The sequence below is a fragment of the Prionailurus viverrinus genome, chromosome A2 (genome assembly GCF_022837055.1).
Source record: "Prionailurus viverrinus isolate Anna chromosome A2, UM_Priviv_1.0, whole genome shotgun sequence".
Classification (NCBI taxonomy): domain Eukaryota; kingdom Metazoa; phylum Chordata; class Mammalia; order Carnivora; family Felidae; genus Prionailurus; species Prionailurus viverrinus.
Window position 1 is genome coordinate 101,459,570 of NC_062562.1, and position 27,974 is coordinate 101,487,543.

Here is a 27,974-nt window from a genome sequence, read left to right on the forward strand (position 1 = left end):
ACCACAGCTGTGCTGCCAGGTTCCAGGTGGCTCTTGTCCTCTCACCCTGCCTTTGTCACAGATAGGAATGAGCATTTCCTGTTCCTCTCCTGGTCCCTCCAAACCTCAAGCCGCCTCCAGCTCTGTGGCTAATACTCGGCCTGTCTTCTCAAGACAAATTTCTAAATCATCCGCTGGTGCTCCTGATGCCACGTGAAATAAGTAAGAAGATATCAACATTCTAAGGTTTTCTTTTCAAGTTAGGATAAAAGAATGATGAAGCCAAACTCAGTCTTTGTTAGCCCAGGTAACAGAGTCTCACACTATCAGGATAGCAACTAGCCGTTCTGGAAGTTGCCATGGAGACTACTCTTGTGTTTGCTTCTGGAAGCACCAATATACTTCAGAACAACAAATCACTTTAAGTTTGCCATTCTTCCTAGAGATGGGTTAAATTATGTGTGGCGTTAATGCTAGCTCTTCACCAAACCTGTGGTTCTTCTTCCTGGTCACATAGCTGTACTGCCTTTCCACAACACTAATTCCAGCCAGTAGAATGGGGGCAGAGGTGATGTGTGTCAACACCTGCCCAAGACTTTGAAGAAGCAGGTGTGCCTCTTTCACACTGTCCCTATCTGCCTGCTGGGAATAAGTGGTAAAGAGAACCAGCATGTGGAGGAAGCATCAATGGCAGATGAAGTTCTCTCAAATTCTAAATGAAAGAAAATTGTCCACCAAAAAGGAACACCTACCTTGGGCTGTTATGTGAGCAAACATACTGTATGTGAGCTCTACTGTTTTTGAGCCGTTATTCCTTTTGGAATAATGGAGCCAGCCCCACACTAAGTCACACAACCAAGATTTTATGTTGTAGAGCATGAAATCATTTGAATGCCAGAATTCTGAGCCTTCATCCTGGAAAATAGAAAAGGGACTAGTGGAAAGAGAGGGAAGCAGGGAAGGAATAATAATGTGACTAACTATAAATATTTGTTGCCTATATAACTATGTGCCGAGTCCTGCGTTAAATGTGTTATACATACAGTCTCATTTAATTCCATCTCTTCTTAATGATATTTTAGGCAATTGTACTATTATTATCTCCATTATTCAGATATGAAAACTGAGGCCAGGTTGCAGGACTGAGGAAGCCATGATTCAAATCTGTTGACTCCACAGCCAACCTCTGATTGAGTACTCAGTACTGTGTCCTGGGCCCTTTGTGCAGTTTTATCTTCACAATGCCTTGTAAAATAGGCTGTCTTATCTCCATTTTAAAGATGAAGAAACTGAGGTTCAAGGATTTATCCAAGCTTACACAACTAGCAAGATTCAGCCCAAGGTCTGTGTAGCTCTCTCTCAAGCTCATTTTCTTCCCATCATGCTTTGAGGTCAGACTATAGGTAGAGGGGGGAGATCATTTGGATGGAGTTTCCCTCCATTTCTGGGCTCCAGTTGTCTTAGAGGTTAATCCTTTAACTCTATAACCATGTGACCATTCCCATCATCACTATTTACCAGCTCCGGAGATATTGGGATTTCTGCCAGATAATGTTCACTAGATTCCCCTAGCATGTCACTGAGGCTATTTTTCACACTGGCTGGGCCTAAATATCAGCCCTTCCTGTGTCACAGCCTAACTGCAGGGAGATTCCCTCAGCCAGGGTTGGATCAGTCATGCTCAGGCCTAAATGCAGAATGGAAGCCAATGCCATAGAAGCATATTTTTTTTTAATGAGTGAAGGGTTTATGTCCAGCAGGAATTATGGTAGATACCAGTCCACAAATCTACCTCAGAAACTCCTGAAATCAAGGAGGGCCACTAGGAATCTTATTTTTATAAATACCGATTGATTCTCTGAGAAAAAGCACTACAGGAATGTCAGAGCTGATCAGGACACTGGAACTGACTTCAACAAACATGGAAAGAGGAAAACTGGCCCGCACTCTCATTACATCCCTCCTGGACTCTAGGAGGTTGGATGGTTGACATATCATGGAATCCCTTAAGACCCCACCCCATTTCTCCTCCCTCCTAACTTAATCTGGAGGATTACTGGCATATATATAGTCCATATTTAGGGAAACAGTCAGTGTTCACAGTGGGACAAGATGGTGGAATAACATAAACTCCTGGTCTATGCCATGAACCTGAAAGACCAAAGTCAAGAAGCCACGCTCCCAGATTCACCCATTCAATCAATAGACATTTGTAGTTGAGAGAAAGCAATGAAGTCCCTGAAGGAGCCAGAGGTTCTTTGCAATGCAGAGCCAGCTGAGTCACAGTGAGGACTGCAGAGAAACTGCAGGAGGCTGCCGGGGTGCCCACAGGGAGTGAGCCCATCAGGTTTTCATGTTTCCCAGGACCAAGGCTGCCATGGCAACAGCCCTATATGGTCCCAGAGCTTCAGGAAGGGCAGGAAGAGAGGGTTACCAGAAGGTCACACTCTTTCATATGGAAAATCAGGAGAATACATAGGGGTATGGGAAGGGGAGGGCCCACATTCCTCATAGTCGTGCACATCCAGTCTACAGATGGTAGACAGAGTGAGTCTTTGCTAATACCTCTCTGATCATGTCATCCTTCCCTGACTTTCAATTACTCTTAGGATGAAGACTAAACTCATTACTGTGCACTACTCTAAGCCCAATTTATTCCATGTACTGCCCTTCCATACTCTCTGGAGTTCAGAGTGTGATTATTTTATAGCCTGTAAACTTTATGAGGACTAAATACCTGTCTTTTCAGTCATCATTTTATATTGCATTTAACTTATTTGCCTGACACAGATGGTGTTCAATCAGTATTGGTTGGTTGGTTGGTTGTTTGATGAGTGACTGACTGAGACACAATATTTTGGCAACAGGGTCCTCTGGGTGGCTCAGTCAGTTAAATATCTGATGCGGGATTTTGGCTCAAGTCATGATCTCATGGTTCCTGAGATTGAACCCCATGTAGGGCTCTGCCCTGATAGCACATAGCCAGCTTGGGATTCTCTCTCTCTCTCTCTCTCTCTCTCTCTCTCTCTCTCTCTCTCTCTCTTTCTCTCTCTCTGCCCCACCCCTTCACTCTCTCTTTTTCTCTCTTTCTCTCTCTTTCTCTCTCTCTCTCCAAACAAATAAACTTAGAAAAATATTTTAGCAACAAAATTAGGTGGGTGTTGGAGCAAATACCTCTGTGATTGTAACCCAATCCCTATTTTCCCTGTGGTTGGGACAGTATGAGAGACGGGCATAGATCATACCCCAATGTTAAATGTTACCAGCGACAAGGGCTTCCATCAAAGACTTACCAGCAGAAGTGAGTTTTACTAATTCAAATGGGTTTTTAGAAAGAGGTGGGAAATGGGTCAACAAATGAACATAAATGATATTTTACTCACCACATAGCCCTAAAATAACTTGGAGGAACACCAGTTCCCTCCCTTTTTTCCATGATGGTATAACCCAGGGTCAAGAAAATGAGGTGGCAGTCCTGAGTAAAATAGGCTTGCCCTGTTGCCAACAGGATGCCCGGCAATCCAATATGTCTAGAGAGGTTCTATGAGGCCACCTTGGTCAGGGTTCACTGCCAAGTAGTATCTGGCCACAGTCCTCAGAGTGTATCTCATTTCTGCTAGCCCTGGATATGTGACAGTTTTAATTTTGGTTCCTTCCCTATCGTGGTAGGCTTCATGGTATCACAGATTCACTCGAGATGGACTTTGAACATAGCGTAACACGGAGGGCATAATAAAAGACAAGTGGTGAGGAAGGCAGGGCACCTCAGTAGGGTTGGTGAGCACTACGTGCAACCCAGGCCACTCCTTGTTGAATAAGGAAGCATTTCCTGGATCATGAAAAAGAAAAACTGGCACCAGATTTAACACGGTGGCAATAAGGAACTAACAGCACATGTGAATGGAGCTCCTGTTGGCGGAAAGACCAGTGATCGAACGTGGGTTCATTGCTTAAACAAACCCATGCAAAGGTATCTATAGAGCGTTACTATCTTTTAACTGTAGAATTTTAAGATTAAGTATGAGAGCGATGTTGTTTACAAGGAAGCAGTTTTTTGCTGTATCTTCCAGTGCTAGTAAAATATCAGCAACATGTTAACTGTCAGGCCTTCCCTTGGATGCTCAGCCCCACAGACGAGCAACTGTTATTGAAAAGGCCTGACATGGAAGCCCCAGACATTGGGAGAGAGATAGAAAGATTTAACACAGATTCAGGGAGTTTTGCTTCTGACAAACCTCACTCTTTACACAGGAGTAGGCAGTTTATTTTCTCAACACTGGATTTCACAATTATTATCTTAAGCTCCCACTGTCTCCTACTTGCTAAGAAATTCTATTTGTTTTCTGTTTTTATTTTGTGGCCCTTTTTTTTTGTTTGTTTTGAGAGAGAGAGAGAGGGCACACAAGCAGGGAATGGGCAGAGGGAGAGGGAGAGAGAATCTTAAGCAGGCTCCACGCTCAGCACAGAGCCCGATGCAGGGCTCGATCCCACAACTCTGGCATCATAACCTGAGTGGAAACCAGGAGTTGGGTGTTTAACCGACTGAGCCACCCAGGCATCCCAAGAAACCCCATTTGAAAAACAGTTTGTTTTGAATGTTTCAATTTTTAAGAGTCAATACCAACTATGCAGGGGATGAATTACTCAGTTTCAAAGTTTAACTGTGGTAAAAACAATAGAAGTTTTTTGGGGAGAAACTACAATGTGAATGAGTAAAAAACAAAAATTAAAAATAATAAATCAACAGGGGCGCCTGGGTGGCTCAGTTGGTTGAGCGACCGACTTCGGCTCGGGTCATGATCTCGCAGTTTGTGAGTTCGAGCCCCGCATCGGGCTCTGTGCTGACAGCTCAGAGCCTGGAGCCTGCTTCAAATTCTATGTCTCCCCCTCTCTCTACCCCTCCCCTGCTCACGCTCTGTGTCTCTCTGTCTCTCAATAATAAATAAACATTAAAAAAAATTTTTTTTTAAAAAAATAATAAATCAACATAGGAGATGTAGAAAAGGAAATTGTTTGAAATTACATAGCAACCATTAGATGCCAAATTTTGTCTGCTGAGACATGGGGCACCCTGGGAGTTGCACCTTGCTGGATAGGCTTATTGCTGCTGAGACAGAAATACAGCAGAATATAGGTGGCTGTGGATTCCAATAACACAGACTCAGGGTTGAGAGCCGTGGTTCTCACCCCAGATGCTCAGGAGAATCACCTGGGGGGCTTTTAAGCCCACAGTATTCAAGCACTACCCCGAGAGATTCAGATTTCATTCTTCTGGGGTAGGTTGTCAGTATTATTCATGAAATTCCCCAGGCAGTTCCACTGTGAGCTAAGACTAGGAAATCTTAGGCTAAGAATGGAAGATACAGTTGAGGAAGGTAAGAGAGAGAGAGAGAACACACAGCTGGGCATAAATTCTCCACTCAGCTCAGAGACTAGCAAGAACAACAAACCTACTGTAACAGAAATTTCACCAAGCAATTTATGTAATGTCTAGTGTTCATGAAAACTAATGTACTTACACCATTTATACACTTCTGGATTGTGTCTCTAAAGTACCGGAGGTAATTTTACCCGCTAAGCTTATATTAAATTCATTTCATTATAGTCATGTTTTTATATTATCCATAACCTCTTTTCTCGTCGTCCTGGCGAATTGAGAGATGACTCTCGTGCAATCACATCCACTTACTTTAATTCCTTGTAATCCGTAGCCAGGGGGGCCAGGAGGGCCAGGCAGGCCTTTCTGCCCAATATTTCCCTGTTGGAAGATGAAGAGAAACCAAAGAGAAACATGAGGAGATTTAGGAAGAAGCAATGTATCTCTGCTCTTGTCTTCCTTCTTCCTTCCTTCCTTCAGTCCTATCAGGACCTGCATCTGTGCACCCCACAAGCTAGATCATATTTTTTATAAAGTAGTGTTTTTCCAAAAATTTTAAGCCACAGAATCCTTTGTGAAAATCTTACACATAATCCAAATGTAAGTAAAGAGGCAAGGCTGGGCTGCTTGACCGAAGAAGAGTGTTGTCCCAGTCACCTTGTCTGCTTGGGCTCCTCTGGTTGAACCTACCACCAACCCCTAGAACACCAGGGGTGTGAAGGCTGCTCACACATAATTCTGTGTAGCCTCCAATGTGTTGTTCCATTTCAACATGGAGTGCTATTCACCGGGCTTGCAGTGAAAGGTTCAGTGGATCAGTATCAAACTTTTTTTTTTAAATTTTATTTACACCCAAATTAGTTAGCATATAGTGAAACAATGGTTTCAGGAGTAGATTCCTTAATGCCCCTTACCCATTTAGCCCATCCCCCCTCCCACAACCCCTCCTGTAACCCTCAGTTTGTTCTCCATATTTATGAGTCTCTTCTGTTTTGTCCCCCTCCCTGTTTTTATATTTTTTTTGTTTCCCTTCCTTTATGTTCATCTGTTTTGCCTCTTAAAGCCCTCATATGAGTGAAGTCATATGATATTTGTCTTTCTCTGACTGACTGATTTCACTTAGCATAACACCCTCCAGTTCCATCCACGTAGCTGCAAATGGCAAGATTTCATTCTTTTTGATTGCTGAGTGATACAGTATCAAACTTTTAAGAAAATCTGCAAATGAAGCAGAAAGTGTAGCATTGCCCAGTGTGTGCATTCTGCAGCACAAGTTAACCCCACGCTTCTTGGGGAAAGTCTCCTGTGGTCAAATGAGATTGGAAAATGTTCTATCCCACGGTGTGTGCCTCTCCTTGGAGATCCCTAGTGCATACAGGCATACCTTGTTTTATCGTGCTTCGCTCTTGTGCTTCCCAGACACTGCATCTTTTACAGATTGAAGGCTTGTGGCAACCCTGTGTCAGGCAAGTCTATCCGTGCCATTATTGCAATAGCATTTGCTAACTTCCTGTCTCTGTCACGTTTTGGTAATTCTCACAATATTTCAAACTTTTTCATTATTATTATATTTGTTATGGTGATCTCTGATCAGTGATCTTTTTTTTAAGTTGATTTTTTTTATCTTGGGGGGCAGGGGGAAGAACAAGCTAGTGAGGGGCAGAGAGAGAATCCCAAGCAGCATCTGTGCTGTCTCCCACTTATTAAGAAATTCTCTTTGTTTTCTGAGAGAGAGAGCACGCATGTGCATAAATGAGATGCAAAGAGAGAGGGAGAGAGAGCATGTGCATAAGCAAGGAGCAGAGAGAGAGAGGGAGAGAGAATCTTAAGCAGGCTCCACACACAGTGCAGAGCCCAACACAGGGCTAGATCTCAGGACCATGAACTCATGACCTGAGCTGAAATCAAGAATCAGAGGCTTAACCGACTGAGCCATTGAGGTGCCCCTGATCAGTGATCTTTGGTGTTACTATCATAATTCGTGGGGGGGGGGGGGGAGGGGGACACGAACCACACCCGTATAAGACAGAGAACTTAATCTATAAACGTTGTATGTGTTCTGACTGCTCCAGCAATGGGGACATTCTCCTGTCTCTCTCCCTCTCCTCAGGCATCTCTATTCCCTGAGACACAAGAATATTAGGGGCTGATGCAGCTGGTGACCTGAAGTTGAAGCCAGTTATCATTTACCATTTTTAAAATCCTAGGGCTCTTAAGAATTATGCTAAATCCACTTGGCTTATGCTCTATAAGGAGAACAATAATGCCTGAATGACATCTGTTTGCAACACGGTTTACTGAATATTTCAAACCTACTGTTGAGGTTTACTGCTGAGGAAAAAAAAAAAAAGAAAAAAGATCCCTTTCAAAATATTGACAGTGCTTGTGGTCACCCAAGAGCAACTGATGGAGACAGACAATGAAAGTCGTGTTGTGTTCATGCCTGCTAACACAACATCCATTCTGCAGCCCATGGATCAGGGAGTAATTTTGACTTTTAAGTCTTATTTAAGAAATACAGGGGTGCCTGGGTGGCTCAGTGAGTTAAGAGCCCGACTTCGGCTCACTCAGGTCATGATCTTCCAGTGGATGGGTTCATGCCCACATCAGGCTCTGAGCCTGGAGCCTGCTTCAGATTCTGTGTCTCCATCTCTCTCTGCCCCTCCCCCACTCATGCATGTTCTCTCTTTCTCTCTCTCTCTCAAAAATAAATAAACATTAAAAAAAAAAAGAAGAAGAAATACATTTTGTGGAGCACCTGAGTAGCTCAGTCAGTTAAGCATCTAACTTCAGCTCAGGTCATGGTCTCGGGATTCTTGAGTTTGAGACCTGAGCCAGGTTCTGAGCTGACAATGCGGAGCTTTTTGGGATTCTCTCTCTCCCCCTCTCTTGCTGCACCTCCCCTGCTTGTGTTCTGTCTCTCTCTCAAAACAGATAAACATTGGGGCGCCTGGGTGGCGCAGTCGGTTAAGCGTCCGACTTCAGCCAGGTCACGATCTCGCGCTCCGTGAGTTCGAGCCCCGCGTCGGGCTCTGGGCTGATGGCTCGGAGCCTGGAGCCTGTTTCCGATTCTGTGTCTCCCTCTCTCTGACCCTCCCCCGTTCATGCTCTGTCTCTCTCTGTCCCCAAAATAAATAAACGTTGAAAAAAAAAAAATTAAAAAAAAAAAACAGATAAACATTAAAAAAAAAAAAGGAAATACATTTTGTTGTAGGAAATGTGAAGAATTACTGAATGAAAACAAATAATTTAGAATACTGCACAAACTTAGTTGATACAGCAGTGGCAGCATTTGAGAAGACGACTCCAATTTTGGAAGAAGATCTATTCTGGGTAAAATGCTATCTAACGCGTGCTACAAAGAAATCGTTTGTGAAAGGAAAAGTCAATCAATGCGGCTAACTTCATTGTTGTCTTATTTTAAGAAATTGTCACAACCACCACAACCCGCAGCAACCCCCACCTTCATCAGCCAGTGACCTTTAACATGGAAGTAAGACCCTCTAGCAGCAAAATGATTACAACTCACTGAAAGCTCAGAGGATGGTTAGCATCTTTAGCCATAAAGCATTTTTAATTAAGGTATATTCATTGGGCTTTTTTAGACATAATGCTATTGCACCCTTAGTAGACTAGAAGATAATGGTTTTATATGCACTGGGAAGCCAAAAAATTCATTTGACTCTCTTTAGTGTGGTACTTGCTTTATTATGGTGGTCTGGAAATGAACCCTCAGTGTCTCCAAGGTATGCCTATATGAATATATTAAAGCCTCTAAAAAGTCCCACAATAATGAGATTAGTTTGACTTTGCTTATTCCAGAAGTTCCCAAAGTAACATTTGATGGAATAAACTTGGAGCAAGGCTGGATGAACATAAGTTACGGTACAAGTCAGTCTTTTTTTCTTTCCACTATAGGCAAAAGATTTATTTATTTATTTTCTGATTGTAAGAGGAACACCTGTTCACTTGAAGAAAATAACAAACAAAAACTAAAACTAAAAACAGAAATAAAGATAACAATGAAGAAGGAAAAATGGACCCCTCTTTCCACCACCCAGTGATAACAACTACTAACATCTTGGGTATGTCTTCATCCATATCAAGTGATCCATAAAGTTAAGAAATCGCCTACTGCCAGAATGAAGTTGATGGACAAAAAAGGATAAACTAAGAATCGTGGTAATTCTGGGATCCTCAGAAAAATCTTTGACTCATAGAGCCTTTTCCCTTTCCTCTCTGATAATGGGGCTCTCATTCATTTCTGTGCATCATGGTCATGAATATACATGTTTGAAATTTGCATGTGTAATGAGAGGCTCCCTGACGCCCGTTTTCCCTATGAACATGCCTGATACTTTTTTATTTTAGTTTTTTAACAAATCAAAGAATTTTTTGTTGGGCATGTGAATCAATGGTTAAAACAGGGCTTCTGAGCCTCTGAACTCTTGCCATTTTGAGCTGCCTAATTCTTTGTGATGGGTGCTATCTTGTGTACAGTATGATGTTTAGCAGCATCCTGGGCCCCCAGCTACTACCTGCCAGTAGCACCCCTTCCCTGGTTGTGACACCCAAAAATGATTCCAGACATTGCCAAATGTCTCCTGGGGGCAGACCAGGAAGGCAAGAACTCCCTCATTGAAAAACACTTGATAAAGAGAATGAAAGATGAATAATCACCAAAATGGACATGGAAAAAGAAAGAGGAATAGAAAACAGAGCAAAGGGATCCAGAGGCAGTTTCTTTCATGTTCTATGGGGGCAATAAATCTGGACCCTTGCACTGAGGCCCTGACAGAGTGGACTACGCACATATGTCACAATAGATACATTAGCAGGTGTTCTGTTAAAAGGAGGCCAGCAGAGGTGCCTCCAACCAAAGTGAAGATGTGCTTCTTAAGGAGAGCACAGCCTTTAAGAAACCTGGAAATATTTTGAGCATTTTGCAACCACTTCCTAATTTCTTCGGGGGAAATAAATGGCTTTATGAACTTATGATCTATTTTACTGAAAGCTCACACAATATGAGAAAGTGAGACTTTTCATCAGCAATCAAGAAAAAATAAGACAACGCTAAAATAAACATTTACTATGAAGTTGATGTTCACTTGGTATCTGACCTTCACACAGAGCACAGAATTTAAGACTCACCTTTGGCCCCTGGGTTCCTATGCCCCGAGGCCCAGAGGGACCAGGGGGGCCTCTGACACCAGGCTCTCCCTGAAAAGACACAATGAATGACAAGTCACTGATTAAAGTGAAGCTTTATGTGGTATATTTTATATAAAATGTCATATTTCATATTAACCATATTCCATATGAACTTTCATGTAAGAAAATATATTTTAAAACCCAAACCCTTGAATTTGAGATATTAATTGGGGCCTTTTCTATCAGCTCACTTCCCTATACTTGACAAAGGGAATGTTATCGCCCTTTGTTTTCACTTCTTATTGCCATTTATGCAATCTTCCAGCCAACTGATATGGGTACACTTCAAAGCAATCAAGTCAGTTAACTTGTGACAACATTCCTAGGTACTTTTTTTCAGAGCTCCCTTCTCTGGAATTGGAAGTGCCACCATTGTGAGTGGCGAGAGAAAGACGAGACGAGAATAAAAGGAAACCATTGAAAGGTAGAGCTCCAACCCGAACTAGTCCCTCCTGTTCTTTCATACAACAAAGATTATGCTACTTGGGGTACGGATGAACTTTGTGATACTTCTGCCCCAAGAGCAGTTGAGGCTCCAGGAAAATTCCTATAAAGTGTTTTCAGAGTCCCGGAAGTGTTTTAGAACAGGCAACTAGCCCAGAGAAAAGGCAGGGCTTGATTGGGGTAGGTCCGGCCCTGTGCCTAGACCCATGTGAGATGTGAATGATAGGAAGAAGCAGAGAAATGAAAATCTCTTCATCAAACCACCTTCTATGTACCCAGCACTGTGCTGTGCACGTTCACATATGCTAAGTGATATAATTTAGTACTTGCGACAACTCTGCATCACAGTGATGACTAACTTATCTAACTTCTCTGAACCTCAGTAAATTCATCAGATACACAGAAAGTCATACTTACATTTCATGGGGAGACAGAGAAGTGGGAGAAAGAATGTGAGTGTGTCTATCACAACGTCTAGCTGAGTAGGCACTTGGGAAATATTAACTCCTTATTGCAGCTTTTATGTTTAAAATTTTTTTAAATGTTTATTTATTTTTGAGAGAGAGACAGAATGTGAGTAGGGAAGGGACAGACAGAAGGAGACACAGAATCCGAAGCAGGCTCCAGGCTCTGAGCCGTCAGCACAGAGCCCAATGCGGGACTCAAACCCACAAACTGTGAGATCATGACCTGAGCTGAAGTCGGACGCTTAACCGACTGAGCCACCCAGGTGCTCCTCATTGCAGCTTTTATTAAAGAGGAAACTAAAGTTAGCCCAAAGCTGCACAGCTATTGAGAAGTAGGACTAGGAGGACAAGGAGAAGGAGGAACCCTCAGTTGCTGGTACAGCCACTTGGGAAAAGTTTGGTAGTTTCTTAAAAAGTTCAACATCAATTTACCATACGATCTAGTAATTTTACTCCTGCACCCAAGGGAAATGAAAACATATGTCCACACAAAGACTTACAAATGAATGCTTTTAGCAGAATCGTTCATAATAGCTACAAACTAGAAACCCTCTAAATGCCCATCAACTGATAAATGGATAGACAAAGCGTGGTATATTCCACAATAAAAAGGAATGGACTACGGCTGTATGCTACAACAGGGATGGGCCTCAAAAGCATTAATCTCAATAAAAGAAGCCAGATATATGAGACCACACATTGCTTGATTCCATTTGTATGAAATGTCCAGAGAAGGCGAATCTATAGAGATAGAAAGCAAATCCATAATTGCCTGGGACCAGGAATAGGAACTAGGACAGGATTAACTGTAAATGGGCATAAGGGATTTTATTGAGAGGAAGAAAGTGTTCTAAAACTGATTTATGGTGAGGCCATACAACTCGCTAAATGTACTTTAAAAATCATTGAAAAATACACTTGGAATGGGTGAGTTCTGTGATATATAAAATATGCCTCAGTGAAATTATAAAGAAAAAAGGACAAAAACCAAAGCCAGGCTTTGAAGGTAAATCTCCCAAGCTCTTGTCCCAGGTCCGCTTTCATCCATGTTCTGTTAGGAGCTAAATACCTTATAGATTTCAACAGTGCAAAGATCATGGATTATAAGAAATGATGACATTGTTTATCTAGCAAAATAGCCCATCCTTATTTAAATTTACTCTCTATGTATAAATCCTAAAGTACTTCTAGAGAAAACAAGGCCTTAAAAGAATTAGAAAGCATTTAAGCTTTATTTTATTACTGACTTAATTCTTTCAATCTCTATTTTCATAATTACCTATTTTCCTTGTGCTTGCAGACCAATTTTATGATGTGGGTCTCCTGTTACCGTCTCTTCCACTTAGTTCTTAGCTGCTTTTGTGGTCACAGGTACTAATTCTAACACCTCTCTCCTTCTGCCTCCCAACTTTTGGGTCTTAATTGACCCCCAGATTCTCCCAGCTTAAATGATCTCTCCTGTCATCAAAAGCTCCAAGTAGAGAACATGAACATGTCCTATATCACATACATTTCTGCTGTCTCTCCTTTCCTAAGTATCTCTGATGTGCCTTTAGAGGCAGTATATGTAAGTTCGCTGGGGGAGGGTCTCCAGCTATACCTGACTCACACTCGCTGCATTTTGATACCTTCCAGCAAAACAGAACCCAGGTAAACATACTTCAGTAGATTTTACCCAAAATCATTCAACGTTTTATCAAAAATAATTGTCTTCTTTGCCTGGTTACTGTCAACTCCACCCCAGATACAATGGCTCCCTCTCTTGTGTTTCTATTCACCTCTCCCCTTCCACAGTGAGGTTGGAAAGCATATGGCTGCAACCTGCTATGCGATGGGGAGTACACAGCCCCACCTGGAAAGAATTCTGCTAAGAAAAACAGAACCTGTATTTGAGGAAGTCTCTAAATCTGAGGATGCAGAAACCAGAGGATGTTTCTGTACAACCAGAGGATGTAGAAACATGTAACACCATAAGAATAGCGTGGGATGGTTCAGTCTGTTAAGCATCTGACTTCCGCTCAGGTTGTGATCTCGCAGTCAGTGAGTTCAAGCCCCGCATCCAGCTCTGTGTGGACAGCTCGAAGACTGGAGCCTGCTTCAGATTCTGTAACTCCCTCTCTCTCTGCTCCTCCCCAGCTCGCTCTCATGCATGCGCTCTCTCTCTCTCAAAAATAAACATTAAAAAAAAAATAGCGAGGATGAGACCCTCAAGGACACAGAACTCATCTACACAGAAAGCCCAAGGAAAAAACAAAGGATGACTAACCTTTGATTAAAAGAGACTTACGAAGCATCTCAATCAAATGCAATGTGTGGACATCATTTGGATCCCAATTCAAACAAACCAACTGCAACAAATTTGTAAGACAAGCTGGTAAATTTGTTTTTTGTTTTTAATTTTTTTTAACGTTTATTTATTTTTGAGACAGAGAGACACAGAGCATGAACGGAGGAGGGTCAGAGAGAGGGAGACACAGAATCTGAAACAGGCTCCAGGCTCTGAGCTGTCAGCACAGAGGCCGACGCGGGGCTCGAACTCACGGACCGTGAGATCATGACCTGAGCCGAAGTCGGCCGCCTAACCGACTGAGCTACCCAGGCGCCCCTCAAGCTGGTAAATTTGAACACTGGATATTTGGTGATACTAAGAAATTATTAATATTGTTTAAGGTTTGTTAATGGTACTACAGTTATGTTTTTAAATTTTTTTAATGTTTATTTTTGAGAGAGAGAGAGAGGGAGAGAGAGAGAGAGACAGAACATGAGTGTGGGAGGGGCAGAGAGCAAGAGGAAACACAGAATCTGAAGCAGGCTCCAGGCTCCAAGCTGTCAGCACAGAGCCTGAACTCACAAACGCGAGATCATGACCTGAGTCAAAGTCGGATGTTCAATCGACTGAGCTACCCAGGCGCCCCTACAGTTATGTTTTTAAAAACAGCTTTTAATTTGAGATACACATACTAAACCTTTTTATGAGAGATGTGTGGGATAGGCTTCAAAGTAATGCAGCAGGAGAGGGGGAAGAAGATCATAGAAGATTGGCCACATACTGATAGTTGTTGAAGTGCAACAGGCAAGTGGGAGTTCATTTTACAAGCCTTTCTACTTCTATATGTGCTTGATAATTTTCAGAATAAAATGTTTTTAATAGTATTTTTAAAATCCATCAACAATATCTGATAACAATCTCACCAGTGAAGGGGAGGAAAGGTTACTGTGATGTTCACCTTTAATGAGAAGAAGAATACAAGATTTTAAAGACAAAAATATGGCAAAGGGTAAAAACACACAAGTGGATTCAGTATCATTAGAACGTATATGTCTTCGATGCATTCTTGGCATGTCCCCAATGTTATATAACTTTTAAAAATTAAGTATATGGAGGCAAGGTAGGAGATTTTTTTAACTGAGTAAATATTTCTTTTAAGAAAGAATTCAATACTCTACAATTTAATTCGTGGTATTTTGTGTGTGTGTATATGTGTGTGTGTGTGTGATGGTTTTAGTTAAAACTTCCTTCTCATTTAGTATTAGTCTCTCTCTCTCTCTCTCTCTCTCTCTCTCTCTCACACACACACACACACACACACACACACACACACACATGCACGCATGCACACAGAGCCCAGAAGTGAAAGCAAGGGGAAAAACAGTTGAAATTTGTTGTGAGTGTACTTTAGGCCAGCTTTGTCCACGTTTATTATTGCTACTCATTCTCTCTCTTACTCGGCTCTCCCTAACTCTCATCATGTAGGAGTGCCTGCAGGCTGAGTGCCGACCTTGTGGGCACCTTGTTGCTCTTCCTACCCTTGAACCTTGGCCAGTGAACTCTGAAGGTGTGATTCCCATGTCACCTGTGGTGCTTCAGTGTTTCCCTCAAACAAGCTGTCCATCTTTACTCATATAACTGTTGACATATAGCTATGTTTTACGTATCAAAATAATCTTTTGTAACGTCTTGACCTAGGTAAATATAATCTGAGATATGCATCTGATATATAGATAGTCTTCAAACCAAGTCTTAACATCTTCTGCAGATGTTAGAGTTGGTCTGTAACATGGTATTAGGTAGGGTTGTTCCTTGGTGTTTCTGTACCATACTTTTCAAGAGGTGGGAATATCAGGCACTTAATGAATTATGTGAATCCACAGAGACAGAGTCTCTCTACTATGGTGGGGTCTTGAAAATGTATTATGTCTTTTGCTCCTTGGGCCATGTGTCCATATGAGGCCACAACAGTGGGTGAATGCATACAAGAAGACCATGGTCAAGACGGACTTCACCATTTGATAGCACCCCATCTGCCACAATGCAGCAAAAGTGGTACCTAAGAAGTACCACTTTCAGGCATGACATTTTCAGACATGCAGTTTTATTGTCAGTGGATGGTGTGACAATCACAAATAAAAGGAATTACAACAGGGACTCGCACAGCTGGACATGCAGGATCTGAGAGTTATTAGAACCTGCAGAGGGAGCCCTTGCATTAGGAGATCATAAACAGGCAAATTCTGGAGTTGCCATTTTTAACTATATCCATCAATTTCATAAGACCACATAGCCTAAGCCCTATCCCTCCCCTTCCTCAACAAAACAAAACAAAAGAAAAAACAAAACAAAACAAATCAAAACTGTTTAGATTGCCCAGAGCTTCCCCTTGGCCCACAAAGAGAATTCTAGACTCAAGATACCCTTGCCATTTTCACAGGAAATGGCCAAGTTTAGAACTAACTACCTACAGTACTTGTATATGTAATTTAACAATGATTCAGTGAAGGTTTTACCTGGACCATAACCTTGTAGAATGGTTGAAAATCATTCATTGATTAATATCACAACTTTCACTTTTTAAAAGAAAGAAAAAGGAACCAAACACATTATCGCATTCATTCTTTTTCTCATTTCTCTTTGCTCTGGTTAGCATTAAAATTATCATAATTAATAATAAAATTAATAACAATTGGTATTTATTAAATTTATTAGGTGGCAAGTACTCTTTATTCATTATCCAATCCTATCAACATCAACTTACTTCATTTTATAGATTAAGGAAGCTGAGACTTTCAGATAAGAATACACGATTTCCCCAAAACCACATGGCCAGCAACAATTCAAACCCAGGCCTAACTCCAGAGCCCATCTCTCATCTTGGCGGTGGCTGGAGCTAGATGCAAAACGCTAGCTAATGTCTCCATAGACTTTCTTCCAACCGCCATTAAATGCAAAGACATGGCTCTATAGCTGTGAAAGGCGTTTCCTATACTCAGTTAATCACACTCTCTCAAGGAGAAGGAAGAAAGCATCCTCATTTCAAGATCCCTGACAGGCTCACACAACCTGTACAGGTACCCAGCTGCCTAAGGCCTCCCTCTTCATTTCCCCGCTGTTGCCGTTGCTCGGTTTTGTGGCTTAACCCCAATTTTGTACTTAGTCTCATTCCAGATCTTCTGCCTACACAATTCTTATTTCCTCCATGTATCCCTACTGCGATATACTTGATTTGGCAGAGTAACACATGCTGTGACTACTACTACTACTTTAGTGTGTTACAGTTTATTAAAACGTTTTATAGACATTATTCCACTAATTTCTTAAACCATAGTTGAGGAAATTAAATGACTTGCTGAGGTCTCACAGCTAGTAGATAACAGAGGTTTCGAGTGGAGCAGTGAAAAGGAAACAATCTATTATACCTTCTATATTTTATAAGATTTAAATAAAATATTTGAGAAGACAGTGCTCTTAGAGACAAAGGAGCCCAGTTAGACTGCCCCCCCTCCCCCACCCACATTTAGACAAAGCTTTAATCACTCACTGCCTCTCTCCTGGCTGTGCCACTTAGGTCCCTGTCACTCTTTGAGAGGATGGTGGAAGCAGGTTACAGTTGTTCTAAAAAGGATTTCATGCTTTTCTACTTGGGCACAATGAAAAGCAAACTGAATTCCCTATGAAAAGAATTCACTTCTTAAAAATTTTCCAAGGAACAGTACTCAAGATTGAGTACTAATCTTGAGTGTACTAATGATGAAACCAGGAAATTATTGAGTTTTAAAATAACTCCTAAATGATGAAACCAGGAAATTATTGAGTTTTAAAATAAGGCACAAGTCTGGAGCACCTGGGTGGCTCAGTTGGTTGAGCGTCTGATTCAATTTTGGCTCAGGTCATGATCTCATGGTTTGGTTCATGAGATTGAGCCTTGAGTTAGGCTCTGCACTGACAGCTTGGAGCCTGCTTGGCATTCTCTCTCTCTGCCCCTCCCCTGCTCACTCTCTCTCTCTCTCTCTCTCTCAAAAAATAAATAAACTTTAAAAAATTAAGGCATAAGTCAAAGCGATGATTAGCAACTGCTTAATGTTTTTTCCTTTCTGGTTTTTAAATAATATTAAGATATACCTACTAAGGCACCAACTACCACAAACACAAGCACTGCTCTGGAATGGATTATCTAATGAGCATAGGTACTGGTTTAGTGACTGCAATACCTCCCTTGTGGTTGCCAGGATGTCAATGGAAATTTTAGAGGTCTTATTCTAAGTTTATGAATACGCAGCCTGATACTGATAATGTGTATTGGTTATTGACTGGACGTTGTCATAATACTCAGTCACTTCTCACTGACACCCTTTAATGTGAGAAGGGAGACAGCAACGATTACTAGCACAATTATCAGGGAGATGTGAAAATAATTAAGAAGGTGCTGGAGGGGCACCTGGGTAGCTCAGTCAGTTGGGTGTCCACCTTCAGCTCAGGTCATGATCTCACAGCTTGTGAGTTTGAGCCCCGCATTGGGCTCTGTGCTGACAGCTCAGAGCCTGGAGCCTGCTTCAGATTCTGTCTCCATCTCTCTCTCTGCCCCTCCCCTTCTGGTTCTTTCTCTCTCTCAAATATAAATAAACATTAAAAATTTAAAAAAAAAAAGAAGGTGCTGGAAAACAAGAACACAAATCATGATAACATTTCCTTTATCATATTTTCCTAGCTTTAAATTTCAAAATATTTAAGCTAATTTCAATTATTCCAGGTAATTTCTCTCCTAGAACTTTAATATTCACCCCAAAGCAGCAGTTTCTCGAAGTCTGTGATAATTTAAAAATTTGCTTTAGGATCCAGGGAGGATCTTTCTTTTCTCAAAATCAACTCATCAGAGATGAACAAATAATTCCCCTATGCCAAGAATCTCATTGGAGAGAGAGTCTTTCTCATTTAGCTGAATTAGAAACCTTGAAAATAAAAATACTGATATTGTCCCTAATGACAGACAGAAGAGAAGGCTCTCTTGCACTGATATTCAATATAACTTCCCACTGGGGGCGCACTCCTCTAGTCTGCATGATTGCAAATAGAAATGTGTTGATGGTGAGTTGGTTGGCTTATGTTAAGAGGATTTAGTGTGTGTCTCCAAGGCGGAAGGGAAGGATGTATGTGCTGCTGGGGAGAGCCATGCAGAGCCAGGAAAACAGCAAGGAGAGACGAAAGCAACTCTGCAGGTCACAAGACAGGCCGGAATGCAGTTCTGATTTTGAAGAACATGCACGGAACTGAATTGGGGGATAACCTGGAAAGGTCACCTCGTCAAGTTTTCCTGGTCTTGAATGTGACCTCTTTTGAAATCTAAAGGTCGGATTGCTTGGCATTTCAACTTGCTATGGCTCTGGCTTTAATTAGTCCTGTTTTTGAGCCGATTGCCCTGCCTGTCACAATTTTGCAGTCATATTATGGGAGGTGGGTTTCTTCAGCTCCAACTTGGAGTTACAGACCCTTAATTTCTCTGTCATTAAGCCTGCATCCAAGGCCAGCCCTCCTTGTCAGAGACTGTTCAAGCTGGAGTTTCTTGTCCAGTCCATACCCACCAAGAGAATCTGCAAATTCCTAATGCATCTCTGTGTGAATCACTCCTCTGTTCTGCCACTGCTTGTTGGTGGTGTGCACATATGTGAGCCATTGCAGAGAACAGAGGGACAATTCAAATGCTGGGAACATTTTTAGAATAATGATACTCGGTGGAATTTCACAGAGACTTGCGTTTTAATTTATGACTCTGGGCCACTTTTGTCAAATAAAGTGTGTATTTACAATATTCAAACATTTAAATCTTTGGAAAAATGTTTAACTCTTTTGGGTTTGGGTTTATGCGTCCCTTTAATATTTACATGATTTAAGTTTTGGTGATGGAAAAGCTAGGATGGAAAGAGAAACAATCCAACTATATACTAAATGGTGCTGAGATAACTGGAAGATAGACAGCTTTGAAGATTAAGCATCTGTAGGTCAGGGTGAGTCATTCTTTCTGCTCTGATTTCGTTCATTCATCCATATCCATAGTCTCTCCCTTACACATGAACACAACATAGTATCAAAACTGTTTGTATTGTAAAGGGGCAAGTTGTTCAACCTTTCCTGTTCTTGATTTCCTCACCTATAAAATAAGGGAATAGCTTAAAATGCCGTGATATTCTGGAAATACTTAAGTAGTATATAATATATATTTATATGGTATACGGTAATAATAGCAACAGCAACCCAACATGTATTCTCTGCCCACAGATTTTATTCCAACCACTTGATGATTAAGAGGTCCCTTGAACACCCTAAAAGGCAGGTTAGATTTCCTCTGTGCAAGGACTGGCCCAAGCTCACCTGCTCCAGAGCCTTAGGGAAGGCTTGACTTCCTCTCTTATGAGCTAGCACACTGAAGGGGGCTGAAAGGGCCAAGACAGGTGCATGGCAGAATGCACTTGCCCTTACAGAGCTCAGGAGAGCCACTCCTTGTATTTCTCTTCTAAGAGGCCAAGAATAAACTCTTACCCTCAGAGATGTCAGTGGATAAGCCTCTGGGTGACATGCACCTCATGAGCCTTTGCAGGTGAAAATACAGGATCAAAGAGTTATCTGGGCTTCTCAAAGGGAGAAGAGATTCGCATAATGATTGTCCCCAAATCACAAAGGGTCCTTCTCATCTATAGGGGTCCAGGCAGCATTAAATAAGACTGTGGAGCTGGCCTTCCCCATCAACAAACAAGTCAGTTTCCAGGGAACTGGGTGTTAGATGAGCATGTCCCGCTTACCAAGAAACCAAATTGTCAGTTCTTCCTGGCGTGTTTCAAAAGTAGGTTTTAAAACTGTATCTACCATCCGCTTGGAAGTGTACTTTCTACAAGAATTGTAGAAATCTTTCAGAAGTGCTTGTCAAAATTTGGATGCAATTCAAGGTCACTGTATATAGAAGCACTATACCCACTGATGTCATATGGAATTCTTCCACTTGGAAAAAAGCCAGAGAGCACCACAAGGGTGCAAGATGTCAGGGACTGCTTTTGATATGTTTTGAAACATAGGAGCTTTGATTCTAATGTCTGTGTCATATGCTAAACACATGTGCCCTTAACTAAATATCACAAAAACCTACCATAAATTGTCAACCTTAATGGTTTCCTCATTTCAAAACACATTTGTTTTGTAAGTTAATGCGCTAAGGCCAATATTTTAAGGTGACTACACAGAGTTTAAATGAAAAACATATCAGATATATATGTCTATACAATTACATACACATACACACACTCCCACATAATTACAATTTCTCTGTTATTTTAAGTCAGAAAGAAAGGCAAGGAATTTTGTACACATTTGAGACCAGTGCTTTTGCTACCATTGACACCTTTAGGTATTTTAAGGCTCTCATCCCCACTTTACCAAATCAGAAGGACAAAATTAGGTGAAATTAAACTTTTCCAAACATTTTTCTTTATGTGTGTGTGTGTGTGTGTGTGTGTGTGTGTGTGTGTGTTTCCAAAACTTTTCTTCAGAGGAAGAGGCTGTATAGAGACTTTATGGCCTCTACAAAGACGAGCGGTGATATTGAAAATTATTTGAAAGTTGGTGTTTGCTTTTAGAATTTCCTTTATTTTCAAGTTTATGGTCCATGTTCTTTCATTCCAAGACCAGCTCATACTCCTAACATCTCCTTCTAGGGACAGAAATTTCCAGGATAACGCATCTTCCTAGTATCCCCAGGAAGAGGCCAAAGAGAGGAAAAAAGGCAGCCTAGAGGGTGATGGGGGACAGGGAAACAGAGGCAGGTCCTGCAAATATTCTTTCCTCATCTCAGCTGGGAATGAGCTCTCAGCTTCTGCCTCCACTCAGCCTCCTGTGCGAGCTAACAGAGATAATGAGTGTCACTTAAGACACATCTCTGGCAACATGTTGGTTGTTTCAAAAAGTGAAATAGGCATGGGGTGCCTGGGTGGCTCAGTCAGTTGAGTGTCTGACTCGTGGTTTCTGCTCAGGTTGTAATCTCATGGTTTGTGAGTTCGAGCCCCACATTGGGCTCTGGGCTGACAGTGCAGAGCCCGTTTGGGATTCTCTCTCTCTCTCCCTCTCTTTCTGCCCTTGCTGCTCTCTCTCTCTCTCTCTCTCTCTAAAAGTAAATAAATAAAACTTTTTTAAAAAGAAGCAAAATAGGATAAAATTTTGAAGAAATACCCTTTTTCTTTATTTCCCCCCTAAAATGTTATGATAGCAAATACAAGGGACTTTTAGAGAAAAACAGTAGTATATGAAATCATTTTGTAAATCTTTTTTAAAATTTATTTTAATGTTTACTTTATTATTTTTGAGAGACAGAGAGACATAGAATCTGAAACAGGCTCCAGGTTCTGAGCTGTCAGCACAGAGCCCAATGCGGGGCTCAAACTCTCAAACTGTGAGCTCATGACTTGAGTCAAAGTCAGACATTTAACTGACTGAGTCAACCAGGTGCCCCAAAATCATTTAGTAAATCTTTTAGCCTGTATGTTAAATAAACTGACACAGTAGAATATTCACAAGAAACAGATTTTTAAATGTTCTATGTGTATAAGTGCCTGTCTTTATTATCATTGCTAAATATAAAGCAGTAGCATAATAGTATAATTTAATATAATATGATGTATACTTACATAAAATATAATAATGTGCTCAGTGGAAATGTAAATGATCATGTTTCCACTAGAATACAAATGCATTCCAGTAGATATTTAATACATTTTATTTCATGCCATATTTTAAATAAGTTTCTACTTTCCTAACTGAAGGAATATTTATGTAATAACAAAAGCTCTTACCAGTGCTTCACTCAGAGCAGAAAATAACAAGATTTATGTATTGAAATGTCATTCTATTTTTAAATTTTAACATTTGACAGATTACCATGCGTTAAGGAAACAAAGAATACTTCAATCCCTAAATTTAGTATGGTTATTGACACTGTCAAGGGGTGTTAGAGGATTGGATTCAGTTCTGAGTCAGACCAAGCCAGAACCTTGATCAAAGTATCTCAGCTGTGCTCAGCTGCACGTTTACATAGTACCTTCAGATGCAGTCTCTTCCTGGACTCTCATGGTTACCCTAACAGAGAAAGGGGGGAGCCAAGCTGTCCTTTAGAGATAATATTTAGTGCCATGGGTCTCCAATCATCTTTGGAGAAGGCAAAAGGGCATCTGCCTCACTGCACAGAAGCATCAGTAGGTGTTGTCACTCCCAAGTTCGATGGCAGAGACCAAAAACTCACAATGAGAAGCTGACACGGAGCAATTACAACTTCTCTCACTAATGACCTGGGAGCATTTGAAAAGCTAAGTAGATATGCCTCCAAGGAAATATTTTTTCTTTAGAGTAATATCCTTCATTCATTTTCAGTTCATTACATGTTTTTTGTTTTGTTTTTTAATGTTTATTTTTGAGAAAGAGAGAGACAGAATATGAGTGGGGAGGGGAAGAGAGAGAGAGACACAGAATCTGAAGTAGGGTCTAGGCTTTGAGCTGTCAGCACAGAGCCCGATGCAGGGCTCGAACTCATGAACCGTGAAATCATGACCTGAGCTGAAGTCAGACGCCTGAGCTTGACCGACTGAGCCACCCAGGCACCCCTGCAGTTCATTACATGTTATAATGCTCCTTGTGTGTGGCACACCTACTTTCTGTGCCAGTAATTTGGCAGGGAATGAGACAAACAACCTGCCTTCAGGGAAATTTACACTTCCGTGGGATACACAGAACAGTAAATGAACACGATGGCTTCAAACGGTGATAAATGCTATGGAGGAAATATTCAAGGGGATGTGATAGTGATGGAGAAGGGGAGACAGGATTGTTCTTTGTTTAGGTGGTCAAGACCAGGTGAAGTGAGACTTGAGTGGAGGCCTTAAGAATGAGCCATCTTGGGGTGCCTGAGTGGCTCAGTCGGTTAAGCTTCTGACACTTGATTTCAGCTCAGGTCATAATCTCATGGTTGTGAGATTGAGCTCTGTGTCAGGCTGTGCACTGGGTGTGGAGACTGCCTAAAATTCTCCTTCTCCTTCTCTCTCTGCCCCTCCCCTGCTCTCTCTCTTTCTTTCTTTCTCTCTCTCAATAGATAGGTAAATAAATCAAGAAATTTAAAAAAGAGAGAGAGAGAAAATGAGCCATCTTGACAGAGCCAGGAGCTAGAAGCAGGAATGAGCTGAAATAGGGCAGACCAGTGTGGCTGGCGGAAGGCAACAAAGACGGAGGCAGAAGCTACCATCAGGTCATGAAGGGCCTCGCCACAGAAAGCAGGAAGAGCTTGTTTTAAGTGCAGAGACAAGCCATCAGAGTGTTTTTTGAGAAGGAAAGGAATATGATCTGTTTCATGGTTTTAATGACTTTTTAAAAAATGTTTTTATTTATTTTAGAGAGAGTGTGAGTTGGGGAGGAGCAGAGAGAGAGAGGGAGACAGAGGATCTGAAGCGGGCTCTGTGCTGACAGCAGTGAACCCAATGCAGGGCTCGAACTCAGGAAATGAGAGATCATGTCCTGAGCCCAAGTCAGATGTTTAACCAACTGCACCACCTAGGCACCCCTGGTTCATGGTTTTAAAATACCACTCTGCCTGCTAGGTAACAGAAGGGCCAAGATGGAAGAGGCAAGGCCATTGAAGAGATTAACAGCCCAGGCAAGAGATGATGGTGGTCTGCCCTGGTGAAGCAGAAGGAGAAAAACAGCTGGAATCAAAAATATGTTTTGAAGAGAGAAGGCATCAGCACATGGGTAGTGGTGAAAACCATGGGACTGAATGAGTACACCCGGGGAAGAGATGTCTAAAGGAGGGAAGAGGGCTCTGGACCAAACTCTGACTTTCGTACAGAAAACAAAGCAGCAAAGGAACATGGGAGTTGATACAAGAGAAGCAGGAGATAATCCACAAAGTTTATCTACATGTTCAAATTAGTGTGAGTTCCCCAGAAAGTCCATAGGTGAAGATAAATAACTATATATTCTTTAGACACCACTGCTCTTCTAGCATGTTTGGAAAAAAAAAATCACCTTTACCAAAGTCACTTACCTATAAATACATTTTTTTAGAAGCTTCTATGTTACTTACTTTAAAATCTTACCTTTGCTCCAGTGTCCCCCACTCCACGTAAACCCATTGGTCCAGGGGGTCCTGGTAGTCCCCGAGGTCCCTGAGATGACATAATAAAGGAGAGAGTGAGTGTACTTGTCATGTGCAGTGTTCATCAAAGAAGAAAGGAAGGAAGGTAGGGAGGAAGGAAAGAAGGAAGGGGGGAGGATGGAAGGAAGGAAGGAGGGAAGAGAGAGGAAATGAAGGAAGTAACAGCGATGTCCACACTTACAGCCACACCAGGATAGCCATCACCTTTGAGTCCTGGAGCACCCACTGGTCCCCGAGGTCCTTGTGCACCCTGGGTAAATTCCAACACCAGGTCGTAATGTTAGACTAAACTATGAAACACCTGGCAAAACTTAAGCACAATACCAACTCTATATGGCAAACATGCATTTGATAATGCAAAGGAATGATCTGAAAAATTTTAGAAGGGAATTCTACCACAGATGGCAACTTGTTATAAGTCTGTCTTCATAAGTCTTACCCATTTGCATTTGGTGGGAAGCGTGGAGTGAATATAGGGAATATATGTGAACCATTACAAAGTCCTCTATAGGAAACACATTTCATAGGAATTAAAAATGGCCGATTGTTGATAGGTTAATTTTTAAATTTATACTTTTCTGCATCATAAATTGTGGAGAAGTATAAAAATGAGAAATTTTAATAAGCACAGTGTGAGAAGAGAAGGAAAGAATACATAGCTATATTTCAAGTGTAAAATTTTGAATGTAAAGTAAGATAACTATGTGCTACCTATTGTTATACTATATCCATTGTCCTCTTCAGTGGTGCCCAAATTACACAAGGAATAAATAAGCCAAAATGAAAATTAAATACAGATTAATTTTTTTAAAAAAACAAGTTGTAAACATATAGGATACAGAGTTTGTGTTGTGATTCATATCTCAAGACCGAGGAAGAAGTTCTATATATTGCTTTACATGATAACCTTTGGCATCAAAAACTTTTGGTAGCTACAATTGGCCTCCTCTATAGAGGAAAGTGTGATTACTGCCTTTTGAATGACAGGATTTTCGGGAAAGTGTAACTCTCCTTCGAAAGGAAATCAAAGAAATTTCTGGCTCAAGTAAAATGGAGAGAGAGGAAGAAAAAAATGAGGAAAACTCTTAGAAGATTCAGTAAATATAAACCTATTACACTGTATTTAAAATGTGTAATTTTTTTTGTATCACATTCCATTCTGTTGCTGTGATAACTCTTACAATGACCCTTTCAACGCATATCAACTATTTTGATTAAAAACTGTCCATATTCCTATGGATTTTACATTAGAAAGAAACTAGTAATTGGCAGACCTTTGTTTCCCAAGATTGGAAAAAGTAGCAGGACTCTCAGTGCTTTCCTTATATGCAAGGATCTCAAATTCTGAGATCAAACTACCATTATCCCAAGCCAAATGCTGCCCACAATCCAACTCTCAAAAGCTGTTCCTAATTCTACTTCTATGAATGAATGATTGACTGGGGGGAAGAAAATTACATACTCTTTAAGTATAAAGAAGTTAAGTTTATTTTGAAAATCATGAACACAATAGCTGTTTTTTCCTATTAAACTGAGACTGGTTTTATGGGATTAACCTTCTTAAGAGTGATCTCTAGGAAACGTGTGGCCACTTGTAAGAACTTAATCTACTATTTATCATGAACACAACCCGGGGCGCCTGGGTGGCGCAGTCGGGTAAGCGTCCGACTTCAGCCAGGTCACGATCTCGCGGTCCGTGAGTTCGAGCCCCGCGTCAGGCTCTGGGCTGATGGCTCAGAGCCTGGAGCCTGTTTCCGATTCTGTGTCTCCCTCTCTCTCTGCCCCTCCCCCGTTCATGCTCTGTCTCTCCCTGTCCCAAAAATAAATAAACGTTGAAAAAAAAAATTTATCATGAACACAACCCCAGGATGATCTCTTCAAGTTATGTGACAGAGAGCAAAAACAAGTTCTTCTGGAGAGTTGTGAATTTTGGCATATCCCCAGCTCTAAGGAACTAACTAGTCACTAGAAGCAATTTATTGTGTTAATCCAACCAAATTTAATGTTAAAGCGCCAAACATTACATAAAGACATGTTCCAAAACAATATATCCGTTTCTTTCCATGCCTACACAAGGAACAGGCCAACGACAGAAGAAAATAGTAACTGCTCCCTGGTTAAATTGAAAGGAAAAGAAAACTGGAATCAAGATTCATTTTCAGGTTTTATTTCTAAGTTTCAAGACTATAACAGATTATCAACAGCTGTTACTGTTTATCCTCTGGCACCCACATGGGGAGAAAAAAAATGTTAAAACATTTATAGTTTACAACTAAACATTTTTTACCTAGAGATCCTTGTCCTGCTTCCTGAAAATTTTTCAACTAGCTTGTTACTTCCAATATTAATAGGAAATATCAGGGGGCAGGGATAGGGGCACTGTTCTGTCTCAGATTTTTATTCTGGACTCCTCACAATATATTTCTAGAGAGAATTTTTGTCACTTGGCCTTTATGCGGTGGATTCAAGAAAATGTCCTGCAGAGCAATTCCCTTTGAAGCGTCTCTTGTTCAATAGAAATTAGGGCAGAAATATCAATCTGGTGTTTTGCAATGGGCTTTAGGGGAGGATCTGGAGCTCCCTGAAGTCATATACAAAACTGAATTATGTGCCAAAACTTCTATCAGACGTTTAACCTCTCAAAGCTTTAAAAAATAGCGCATTAGGGAAGAATGGCAGAAAGAGTATCATTAGAGACCAAGGGATTAGAAAAATCATGGAGTAAAGAAGCAAATAACTTTAACTACATCATTAGCAATGCCAATGGCGATCAGTAAAAAAACAGGAGGGGCTAGTAAATCCAGGCTGCACATTTAATTGGATTTTATTTCTACTGTAAAGGACAGTATAAGTAGAGAGATGTAATTTTAAATCATGGAACTAGGAATATGCAGATTCAGGAAGTTATCAAACAATATGAAAACTGCTACCCAATGTTCTTGATCAAAGCTCTATCTGCAGTATTAGCATTAGAAAATTTGGAATTTTCTCCTTGTGTCGTACGGAGCTTGGGTTCCCATGTACCTCAGTGTCTGGGGAGTA

At 41.1% G+C, this 27,974-nt stretch overlaps 1 protein-coding gene across 1 annotated transcript in view; it reads right to left on the bottom strand.

The window, feature by feature from the left end:
* The window catches only part of COL28A1 (collagen type XXVIII alpha 1 chain), a 176,179-nt gene that overhangs the window by 59,276 nt on the left and 88,929 nt on the right, over positions 1-27,974 (bottom strand). Inside the window, exons 24-27 of the mRNA XM_047850690.1 lie at positions 25,114-25,182; positions 24,874-24,942; positions 10,508-10,576; positions 5,669-5,737 (exon numbers count right to left, since the gene is read on the bottom strand). Of these exons, the coding sequence (XP_047706646.1) occupies positions 5,669-5,737; positions 10,508-10,576; positions 24,874-24,942; positions 25,114-25,182 (276 nt within the window). The remainder of the gene's footprint in view (positions 1-5,668; positions 5,738-10,507; positions 10,577-24,873; positions 24,943-25,113; positions 25,183-27,974) is intronic.